Below are 12,146 nucleotides of genomic sequence, written 5' to 3' on the forward strand. Positions count from 1 at the left end.
CCCTGGGTGGGTACAGGAGTAATCATACAGATTCAAAACCTATCGAAAAACTCTGTAAGAATACTCGGTGCAAAAGTATACCGGCTTATCATAGGTGTGCGACAGCCGCTTGCTGTATCCTGGAAACCCTGGACAAGGTATGAAAAGCTTGACTACGCGGCTGCTCTGTAGACTTGCTTGGCTGACGCCTGGCGTCTGATTGTCCTAGACGCCCCAATTGCACAGGTGGAAATGCTTTTACACCCCTCTGAGAAAACCTGACTCTAATCCTGTAGGCCAGGGCGAATAGGCCGTCCAAGATGCAGAGGGGCGCGGATCCCGAAACGTAGCTCCTCCAAATGGAGGCTGGACCGAAGTATGGAGCCACCATCGCCTCATTCAGATACTACATCCGGTAGGAAAAAAACCTGAGACGGGTGCCGAACAATCTCGTCTTGGTGAAAAAAATAAGAAAAAGTGACCCGCATGAGAGGGCTTACAGAGCAGACCTTCCTCTGATTGAAGTGACTGCCCTCAACAAAGCCACCTTCCCGGATAGGCGTGAGATTGAGGATCGAACGGGGGCTAATTTAAGAGACCCTAGAGCCAGCTGGAGGTCCCATGGCTCTAGCGGGGAACGATCTAGCGGTGCCAGATGGACGACTCCTTGGATGTACGTCCTGATTTGCGGCAGAGATGCAAGATTTCTCTGGAAAAGACCGAGCCGACACCTGCCCTTCGAAGGTTGCTGGCGAGAGACCCGCCTGTAAGCCTGACTGTGGGAAGGCCAGTAACACTGGGAGTGACAGATCCAGTGGAGATGAGTTGACGTTTACCTCACACTCTTGAGAAGAGGCCTTTCCGGTGCGGTAGTAGATGTTTGAAGACGGAGGCTTCTGAGTTCTAACCCTGGTCTGTAACACCTGTGGGAAAGAGCCTGCCTGGGCTAGTAGCCCTGGTTCCACAGCCATGCGGTCAAATTGAGAACCCCTGAACATTGACGGAAAACGAGGACTTTTGCGACAGGAAGTGCCGACGAACTAGAAGCCACCAAGGGGTGTCTGATGAGCTGCGTGAGCTCTACGAACAACGCTTGCCTGGGTCAATCCATGGCAATGAGTCACTGGGATGCCCTCTGCTCTGAGTTTCTTGAGGACTCTTGTGACATGATTGTTGGATCAAGAAGCCATCAGGTCCGCATTCGGAATATCTCATCTGAGGCTGATCCATTCGAGAGCCTCTCTGTTGAGGGGTCCTTGGCCTGCCGCCAGACCTTGCTAATATAGTCTGCTGCCCAAATCTCCACGGCGGGGAAAATGATTGCGGACAAAAAACTGGAGTGGAGAGGCTATGCCCACCGTAAGATCTTATTCACCTATGTCATCGCCAAGACTCTCCTTGTTCCACCCAGGTGATGTCTGACTGATTCTGGATGGCGATTCTTGTATGAAGGGCTGAAAAAAATCTGTAGGGCTCGGAGAAAAAAAACTCTGATCCCTAAAAAAAAATTGATAGGCAGACGGCTCTCTTGGGAGGACCACCGACCGTGAGCCGTGTGTTTTGGAACACCGCCCTCCAGTCAGAAAAACTGATATCGGTGATGACTGCCTGCCAGTGTACTGGTATGAAAGACATTCCACTGGACCGATGAAGGCCGCTGGTCCACCATAAAAGTGGGCGGCGGGCTCCCAGAGTCAATTGTATCTATCTTGCGATTCAAGGTGAATAGAGAATTGTCCCATCTGTTCGACCCAGTCAGCTGAAGGAGACGAAGGTGGAAGGTGGAAGCGGCAAACGGAACCGCCTCTATCGCCGCCACCATCCGACTGGGGACTCTCCGGCTTGGAATGACTGAGGATCTGGAGGTCTCTTTGGAGGGATATGCGTCCTTGGATGGTATCGAACTCCATGCCTAGACAGGTAATCCTGCTGGTCGGGGTCAGAGAGGGCTCTCTTATGAATGATGAGCTAGCAGAGTCGGGACAGGATATCGATGGTGACCTGAACACTTAGGAGACAGTTGTCAAAAAGAAGAACCCCCGATCAACAAGGCGTCCAGGTACGGAATCACCAAACATGATCGTCTGCTATTGCGAGACGCGGGAACAGCTGTGCTTTTGGCAAATTAGGTGCGACCTGTATGTCCGACGATAGACTTGCTGAAAACTCTATTGTGTACCCTGAGACCAGCATCTCTCTGACCCAGGCGTCCGTGATCCAAGTCCGCCAGACATGATTGAGATGAGACGGGGGGCCCCCCCTTCACCTGGTCTGCGCCCGCACGCAACGACCAAGAGTCATCTAGCGGGGTAGCGCTGTGATCCGGACGTCGACTTTGATGTCTGGCGTGGCTGAGAAACGCCAGAAAGGGCTTTATTTTGAAGGAGGGAAACTTCCTGTTCCTCAATGGGGGCCTGGTTTTCTTGTGTGTGGAATAGACGCTCCTGTGATCTCGTCGATAATCTGATCCAGCCAGTCCCCAAACAGACGACCTTCTGTAAAGGGGAGGGCTGTAAGTGATATCCTAGAAGCCGCGTCCGCATCCCAGGCTCTGAGCCAGATCGCCCGACAGAAGGCCCCCGTGCTGCTAGCCGCCTGCACTGCGCAGTAGGCTGTGACAGAGATGCGATGAGTATGTACTCACCCGCCAGAGCGATCTGTGTAGCCATGTTGAGAACTCCGGATTGCTCGATCCCGCGCGAAGACCGTTGTGGAGGTTAGCGGCCCGGGACATCCTGGGGTGTTTTGATCCGTGGCGTCTCGGAGCGATGTCCCGTGCAGGAGAGATAGTACTGGAAGATGACAGACGGAGAAAAACAGCAGGGCGACCATAGGTGAGCCTGCCCATTTCTTCCTGAGAACCTCAGGGAAGGAGAAAAGTAAATCAAACGACTTACCATTGTTGGATATCTTGAGCGGTTGTCGTCTGTGCTTGTATAGAATTTCAGCAAATTCTGGATGGTCACCGAATTGCCTGTGTGCCCGCTTAACCTGTTTGAATGGGACATGCAAACACTGGGTAGCCACAGAGTCCGTCTGGAGCTTTGGCGTACGACTTACCGCTTTGACCGGACTATCCACCCTACCTCTGACATCAGCCCTGTGATCTGGAATCTGCATCGGGGCTGCATCCGACTCTTCTCCTGACAAAAGGTGTCGGCCGGTCTCGGAGACGAGGAGAGATCTCCGGGAGGGCTTGAGAAGAGGCCGAACAGGTCCCCTTCTACGCTCCGGCAGTGGGGTCTGGATCAGACCGACTGTTGTCCAGAACCAGCTGGACTGGGGGAGCATGGCCGGGCGTAGGGAGCGACTGCAACGCCTGCGCGATGGTCCTAGATGCCCTTGAGCGAGAGTCCACAGACTGGGATAGAGGGTCTACCCCTCCGGATAAGGGAGCGCAGCGGAGCTCGGGTGCTGGCGGTGATATGGGGCGCAAGCCGAGCGGGGGGCGTAGCCTGGATTGGAAGGATTTTACCTAGCAGGCTGTGCATGCATAAAAAGCTATAAGGTGCTTAGGAAAAAACCACTAGTGACGCTAGGGGGGAGACAGGAGAAAAGGGGAAAAAAAATTAGAGGTATAGACTGTTCCTAAGCAGGAGCAGCACCCACCCAGGTCCTGTGTCCCACCCAGGTCAGCAGGGGACTCAGACTGCGGGGACAGTATTGCTGAAGGAAAAAACGCAGTCCTTCAAATATATATATATATATATATATATATATATTATATATTAGATATTATATATATTATATATTAGATATTATATATATTATATATTAGATATTATATATATTATATATTAGATATTATATATTATATATATTAGATATTATATATCTGTCGAGGGACCGGGCAGGAACTGCAGGGGTCATGCTTGGAAAAGAAGCACACGCGCGCAAACTGTGAGGGCTGGGGCCTGAGGCATGCCGAAGCAGGGGGCTAGAGTAGTGGGTGGCCCCCGGGAGTGCAGCGCTGAGCGCAGGGAAGTCTTACCTGCGTTCTGCCGGCGTCTCTGTGCTCCTCGGGCCCCATCCTGCCTGCCGGAGAGTTGTCTGGGGAGATGTGGTGACCACGATCCCCCTTCCTGGGCCCAGTGAAGAAGTGAACGCTGGGGAGGTCTGTTGATGCAGAGTGCTCCTGCGCTGCAGTTGTGATCCTCTCTCTGGGTCCTGTGTAGTAGGGGACGCTGGGAGGAATTGGGGCGTGCTGCAGGCTGAGCTGGCTGTCTCCGGGCAGAAGAAGAGGGGGGCGTAGCCGGAAAAAACGTGTGCGTGCGCAAACGGGGGTGGAGCGCTCCGGCCCGAGGTAGGCCCCAAGCCGGGGACTAAATTAGTGAGCGGCAGCCGCCGGGAGCGCAGCGCTGCACGCGGAGCATATCTTACCTGCGTCCCTGCGCCTCGCTCAGATCCACGGGTCCCATCCTCGACTGCTGCAGCCCCTGGTGAGTGAATCTGCTTCTGGAAGGCATCAGGAGGGGGCTGGGGAGCTGTGAGGGAGACTACAGAGCGCTCCTGCGCTGCAGTGAAAAATCCTCTGCCTGGGCCCAGGGTACCAGGATAGAACGCTGGGGGAGGCCTGGTGCTGTGAGCGCTCCTGCGCTGCCGAGCCTGCGATCCCGACACCGGGTGCAGATAATTCCTCGCCGGCTCCACCAGAAGCACCCCTTGGGACGGTACCATAGGGGTCGACGGGGAGTGTGTGCCCTTAAAAAATTAACAATGTCGGTCCCCAAGCAGCCCCTAGGGTGGTACCATGGGGCCGGAGGGGGATAGGGCCTGGGGTCGCCTCAAGCGACCCTGGGGACGGTACTCCGTAGAGAAGAGAAGGCGAGGGTTCTCTCTGATGCTGGCCTGCAGAAGAGACAAAAGCCTAGAAGAGATGAGAAGGCTGAGCGGCGCCTTATGGCACGAAAAAAACGGAAAAAAGGAATAGCCTAGGCTGAGGTTGGCCCACAGAGATATGGGCCCACTTCAGCCTCCTACGACACTAAGCAAAAAAAACTGGCATAGATTCGCCTCCGGCTCAGGGTGTACACTGCTAGGGAGGAGCTAACTTTTTTTATGTCTACTTAGTGTCAGCCTCCTAGTCACAGCAGCATAACCCATGGTCCGGTGTCCCCCAATGAAAGCGATAGAGAAATAAAGTTATACTAAATCTTTTCCAACAAACCCATACAGTATATAATTTTTCTTGGCTTCTCATTATCTCTACCATGCTGTCCACAGATTGGTCTGTGTATGATGTGACCGGCTCCCTTTTAAAGCCATTTCTCACAGACTGATATTGAAAACTTTTTTTTTTTTTAATTTCATTTACCTAACTGTTTGGTAGATCATCTATTGATTAATGCAGGTGTTAGTAGGTATATTCACAGATGACAAATTTTATTATTATTTTTTTAATATTGATGATTTATATTAGGTTTTAGCAAGTGCTTTGCTCAGTGCTAGCCACAAAAAATGTCATTAACCAATGTCCTCAATGTATGTTTCTATAGTTCAGAGTTCCTGGAACATCTACTAGTGCAAGGCTCAATGGTCTTACTCAAGGAATCACTTACAATATCATTGTGGAGGCCCTTAAAGGATTAAATCGTCACAAAGTCTTGGAGGAACTGGTGACTGTCAGTAATACTGGTAAGAACAACATGTGCGTTTTTATAAGACTAATTTGTTTTCTGTTATTTACTCCCAGAAATGTCTAACTGCAAATACATTTTATGGCTTATCTTGTGCAAGTCCTGCATATAGTTCAGAGGTTCATTCACTATTTTGGCAGATGTTGAGAATGTGGTCACTTGAGAGGAGTGAAATGATTCTCAGGACCCTGGTCGAATAGTTACCGTATTTTTTGGATTATAAGGCGCACTTTTCCTCCCAAAAATTTGGGAGGAAAATGAGGGGTACGTTTTTAAAATCCTAATATAACTTACCGGAGGGCTGTCTGTGCGGCGACCGGGTACGTTCGAGCGGGCGGGTGCCTGTGGCTGCGTGCCGACAGCCGGGTGCCTGTCGGTGGCTGCTGCCTCTGTCCTATAGGCCGGCTACCTCTGTGCGTGCGGCCTGCTGGCTGCCATTCTGCGCATGTGGGCGGCTGTGCGGCAGGTGTCCCAGTGTGTTCGCGGTCCCAGTTTTAAATGATGGTGCCGGGAGTCAGAGTGTGCGCAAATGGAACTCTCAGCCAAGGGCTCAATCTTCGCATGCGCCGCTCCAAGCGCCATCATTTGAACCGGGACCGCGGACAGACTGGGACACTCACACCGGCTTGCTCCACCACTCACCTGCCGCGGCTGCCTCCATGGACCCGCCGATGCTGCTGCCACTGACCGCCGCTTCCACCATGGACCCGCCGCGGCTGCCAGCACAACCCCTACCTCCTGTGGCTCCTGCTTCACCACCACTGCTGCCCCCCTCCGGTAAGACAACACTGGATTATAAAATGGACCCCATTCCCTTTTTTTTTTTTTTTTTTTTTTTTTTTAAAATCTCTAAATTTGGGGTGTGTCTTATAATCCGGTGCTTCTTATAAAATCAAACATACGGTATATCATTGGTCTGTGGCTGCCAAATAAGAGCCTTGCATGTCACCACCTACTAGTCAGCATTATCTGCTTCTTTTCATCATGCATCAATGATGGTGTTGTCCTGGGCCTTCACATCAGAAACGCTGGGGTTTCCAGTAGTAAGGAGGCAGTTAGCAGGACTTTCGGTGGTCACAGACTTGAGATGTGACCTGGACCAAGGTTACACAAATTTTTTTTCACTCCTCTCTAAAAGTCCCTCAAACGTCATTTACATACAGATGTACATAAGGTTCAAGATTAACAAAGGTTTCTTTTTTTATTTACTTGTTTTGTGATTTTAAACCTCTTTTGTCTGAGTTGGGCTGTCTCATGTAATGCATTCTTCTGATAGATGGCCCGGATGGCGCCCTCCAACCTGTTGAAGATACCTGTTACGATACATTCAATGGAGCACATTACACTGTCGGACAGGAGTGGGAACGTATGTCAGAGTCTGGCTTTAAACTTTGGTGCACATGTCTGGGTTATGGAAGTGGACACTTCAGATGTGATTCATCAAGTGAGTATGAGCCATTGCTTTTCTAGCCCCTTCTCAAGAATAAGTGGCTGTTTAACCCCTCAGTGATGTCCCTCCGTCCTTTACCATTGCATTGTTCTTGACTTTATTCTGTAAAAACATCCCTTTTTATCGCTTTGTCTTTTTGCACTACTTTGTGCTGTATATTGCAGAAACCCAGTAGTCCTGTATAGAAAAGTCAAGAATTTTTGGCAACATAAAGGTTTATTGATAGGATCCAATACCAACCAAACCCAGGTCTCCTAGCTTTACAGGATTGTCTTACGCACAGCCATATATGTCATGGACTATATAATCAATATACCATAATGTTTGTGGCGTTAGAACCCCTTTGCTTGACCACTTCTGCAGATCTTTTTCTTGGTTTTTGTTCTTAGTCCTTTTGTTCTGATTTGTAGAATGGTGCCATGATAATGGAATCAACCACAGGATTGGTGAGAAATGGGACCGTCAGGGAGAAAATGGACAGATGATGAGCTGTACTTGTCTAGGAAATGGAAAGGGAGAGTTCAAGTGTGAACCTCGTAAGTATATTGTACCATACTTTTTACAGGCATATAGTGATGCTTATATTGAGTTTTTAGTTAAGGGGTTCTTTAAGACTGAGTATCTTTAGCAGTCTTCATAACACTTGTTTGCTTTTTACAGATGAAGCCACTTGCTATGATGACGGAAAGATGTATAATGTTGGGGAGCAATGGCAAAAGGAATACTTGGGGGCCATCTGCTCTTGTACATGCTATGGAGGACAACAGGTATGTGCCTTCAGTATGTCTTCATTTATGGTGCAATGTCTTTATTCTCGATCCAGGGTACTATGCCCCTGATTCATCAATGCCATTATGCCAGAATTCTGGAATAAATCATGAGTTGCAATTTTTTTTTTGCACAAGTGTTGCTCCAGAGTTTAGCAAATTAGTGTTTTCATGCCACTTTAGACCAGCTTCACCTAATTGGGAGGAGGTAAGGCTATACAGGAGTATTATACGGGGCAGGCGCTTGACACTACAGTTGTAGTTAGTTGTACCAGAAATCTTGTATCTCTTAGGCCGGTTTCACACCACCGGTATTTTGCCGGAAGCCGAATCCAGCACACATGTAGTACAGTTACATTCATTCACAGTGGAAGCGCGACACCATGCGGACACATGCGGTTGTGTATGATACACACAACCGCATGGTGTCAAGCTTCCACTGTAAATGAATGAAACTGTACTGCATGTGTGCTGGATCCAGCTTCCGGCAAAATACCGGAGATGTGAAATGGCCCTTAAGGAATCGGGAGCATCTGACTCCAGCATATTCCATAAAGTCCGGTGTGAAAAACACCAGTCTTTATCAATCGGAGACTGTTTTTAGTTCAGATACATGATTTTTGTATCAAGTCAGTCTGTGCAAATAATCTCTAAATGACACGTGCAGTACATGTATGTCATATTGGCAGGAGTATGGAGCAGGCTCAGGAACAGTGGTTATTGAATATGTTACAGCTGACATATATAATAGTTGTAGCTCTTGGGAGGCATGTATCATAAGTCTGCTGTGCCAACATATTAAGGAAAATGTAGGATAGATCCATGCTCTGTTCTTGTATATCAGAATTGCAGCATGTGATCTACTGTTTTACCAATCCTGCTTGTTTCTACAGGGATGGCGCTGCGATAACTGCAGAAGACCAGGTGCTGCGGTTGCCCCTGACACAACGGGCCACACTGTTTCACAGTACACACAAAGATATCAGCAAAATTTTGTAAGTACCATTGATATTATGTAGGAGTTGTAAACCTTCCTTATGTGTATTTATTGTACTCTGATGACAATGATTCTAAGGAAGACCACAGAATTAATCGCCACTCATATGCTAATCCAATTTGGCACATGAAGTTTTGCATGTTTATCGCACACTTTTAAATGGACACCAGCTCCGGTTCCAGTAAATATTTGTGAGAAGTCTCCCTGCCTCTCACTAATTAACACCAAAGCCCTTCTGACCCGGAAGCGTCTATGCTTTTTTTTTTTTTTTTAATCTTTCACCTTCTTCTCTTTCCAAGTACAAAAAAAAGTCAACCATGGAAAGATTTTGTTAGTCATTAGCAGTCTTTTTGTGGTGGGAGGGTTCATTCTACTTTGTCACTTTGTGTTTTTTGTTTTTTTTTCTTTGGCCAATAAGTGACTCACAAAATTTGCCAATTTGTGGAAATGCATACTGCTGGTTTCCTTCTATTTTTGTACAGTGTGTGTATGAAAAACCTTTATATATTAGATTAGGGTGTCTGTGTCTGTCCGCTAAAGGAATCCGCACCGTCGCATTTACAATCTGAAAATTTTGCACAGACGCCTCATGTGACTCGGGGAACGTCATAGGCTATGTTTTGACAGGAAAATTTAACCCCGCGCTTTACCATTACTCTCCAAAAAAAACCTGCCTCCATTAAAGTCAATGGAGCTGCGCGCTATTAGGTTATTAATAGGAGTTGTAATTGGTTGCTATAAGAACAAAATAAATTTAGTATAGGAAGCTTATGTGTGAGGTAATAAGATGTGGGGAGAGAGATGGGGACTATACCAGGCAATGCCCGAGTACTACAGCTAGTCTAGCTATAGACCTAAGATGACTATCAACTAAGCAGTGGCCTTGCTCAACATCACCATTAGGCCCCCTTCACGCTTAAGTAAATCTGTTACATATGTTGCAGTTTTCATACGTTCCAGAATCATGGACATACACCGACCCGTTTAAAATCAATTGGTCTGCGCACACATCAGTTATTTTTCACTGACTGTGTTTGTGTGGCATACACACATGTCCGTGTGCTCCCCACGGAAACAAGTCTGTTTTTATGGGGGGGGGGGGTTGTTTTTCTGTCTGGCATCACTGATGTCCCACCAACCACACGGTGGTGTGAAACATCTACCATAAAAATCACTTACATTTAAAATAAAAAGCTTTTTAAACTCTCTCATCTCCAGCGATGCTGTCTTCAGCCGCTGCTGTCTCCTGCTTCCAGGCCGGCTAATTATGCTCATATGCACTGCACAGCTGACCCTGAAGTAGCTGCCGAGGGGAGACAGTGGTGGCCGGACACAGCATCGCGGGAGATATCAGCCCCACGGAGAGCAGCGGCATGGACAGGTGAATATAAGTGCCAGGTCTCCGTGTGTTATCATGCATAGCACACGGAAATCACACATGTGCCAAAATCACGGCATACGGAGGGATGTATGCACCTTTATCACATCAGTGAAAAACTTGTGTGTTTTTCACTGACATGTGAAGGGGGCCTTAGACAAAACTTTCAATTTAGTTGATTGGGCATGTGATAGAGGTGTCTCTGGGGAGTGGGGTCTCGTGTTGCTTTTGAATCTGTTACAAATTAAGTGAAAATTAGTGGTTAGTGGCTGCACCTTTTGGAAAACCGTGCAGTCATTACCATGCAAATTGAATGCTACTGCTCTTATGCCAGAAAACACCATGGTCATTGGGTTGCATCATGGCAGTGATTGTTCCCCTTGTATTGATTGCTATACAAGACCTCACTGTTATATATTGGTTCTTGTCATCCATGCTTCCAGAAAGAAAACGGTCTCCGTGTAGTTTACATGGACACGTGACACCATCCGTGTTAAAACAGACATGTGGAGATGACCACTTGGTTATAACTAGATCAATAACCAGATGGTCCCTTTTAGTCATGAGATCATACGTGGATGCTAAACAAATTGGTGGCATATTTTAACAAGTGTGATGCATATGGCTTGTTCTTGAGGATTATTTTTGGTGTAGATATTTTTTTTTGTTTTTTCTAATTCTTTCTTTCTCCTTTTGCAGAATGTGAAATGTCCCATTGAGTGTTTCCTTCCACTTGGCCTCCAAGCAGACACACAACAATCTGATCAGACCAAGAATTAATAGATGATGTTTATAGATGGGCTTGAGTGCGTTTTTAGCTGATGTGGTGGAGCAGTAAAGTGGTGGTGTATGGATGCCTCCTCTGTCTGGCAGATAACAAAATGCTTCAAAGTTCACCTGAAGTTCTTCCGTGCCATTCAGTATTCAATGATTGTAATTTTGTTTTTATTTTGCTTATATTGATCTGGGAAACAAAAGGGAAATTGCTATTTTTAATACTGGGCAGTGTTACTATGTTGATACTTTTAGGAAAAATCCTGTGTGAAAGAGGGCCTTTTATAAGGGCCCTAAACGCCTGCAGCATATTACTTTTGTTAATAGGCTGAGGTTGGGCTGATGTCAGTAGGTATATTAGAAGGCCGCACACCGTGGGACCAATTCTGCTTTTTTAATATTACCAATGCAGCGCCGATTGGCTGCTTCTGACACTGATGTCTTTTACCGTATGCACAATTTTTTTAATTCCTTTCTCCGCACAATCCTTACTAATACCTGACCTTCCTTCAGTGTTATTTATCAATGTCTGCTGCATCTTCTGAGGATTCATTCTACTTTTAACTATGGAAAGTAATTCTGAAAAAAAAAAATTAAAAAAAATAGGAAGTGATGGCAAATGAATCTGATGTAATTATGGTTGGTGATTTTTATTTTTTTTTTATACTGTGTTGCCAAAGCTTTTACTACTGTGGAAAGATGACTCTTCTTGTAATAAAACGATCTTAAAAATCATTGTTTGGGTTTTTTGTATTTTTTTTTTTTTTTTTTTTTTTTTTATTCTCCCCCCCAATTCAAGCGTTTAGTTTCTTTGCCCTTAATTAATTAGTAAGTTTCAAAATACTCATAACGAGTACTGTCTAATACTTATGTATTTGTTTCGAATAGCGTGTGCAATGCAAGTCAATGAGGAATACTCGCGATGTAATAAGTAACCTGAATGGCGTACTATTCATTTTAAGGCCCCCTTTACACGTCCGTGATTCTGGTACATATGTGCTTTTTTTTTTTTTTTGTACGTACCAGAATCACTGACCTACTCAGACACATTATAATCAATGGGTCTCTCACACATCAGTGATTTTTCACTGAACGTGTCTCCGTGCAGCGTACACGCACGTCCGTGATTCTGCATGGAGACGAGTCAGTTTTGGTTTTTTTTCTG

At 46.8% G+C, this 12,146-nt stretch overlaps 1 protein-coding gene across 5 annotated transcripts in view; it reads left to right on the forward strand.

Moving 5' to 3' along the window:
• FN1 (fibronectin 1) overlaps positions 1-11,716 on the forward strand; it is a 109,723-nt gene extending 98,007 nt beyond the window's left edge. For all 5 annotated transcript variants that reach the window (XM_075317523.1, XM_075317524.1, XM_075317525.1 and 2 more), the window contains 6 exons: positions 5,475-5,613; positions 6,892-7,059; positions 7,476-7,601; positions 7,726-7,832; positions 8,726-8,827; positions 10,907-11,716. In XM_075317523.1, coding sequence (XP_075173638.1) covers positions 5,475-5,613; positions 6,892-7,059; positions 7,476-7,601; positions 7,726-7,832; positions 8,726-8,827; positions 10,907-10,987 — 723 coding nt within the window. In that variant the 3' untranslated portion in view covers positions 10,988-11,716. The remainder of the gene's footprint in view (positions 1-5,474; positions 5,614-6,891; positions 7,060-7,475; positions 7,602-7,725; positions 7,833-8,725; positions 8,828-10,906) is intronic.
• Positions 11,717-12,146: the final 430 nt, after the last annotated feature.

Source organism: Anomaloglossus baeobatrachus, chromosome 7, assembly GCF_048569485.1.
Source record: "Anomaloglossus baeobatrachus isolate aAnoBae1 chromosome 7, aAnoBae1.hap1, whole genome shotgun sequence".
NCBI classification, from domain to species: Eukaryota; Metazoa; Chordata; class Amphibia; order Anura; family Aromobatidae; genus Anomaloglossus; species Anomaloglossus baeobatrachus.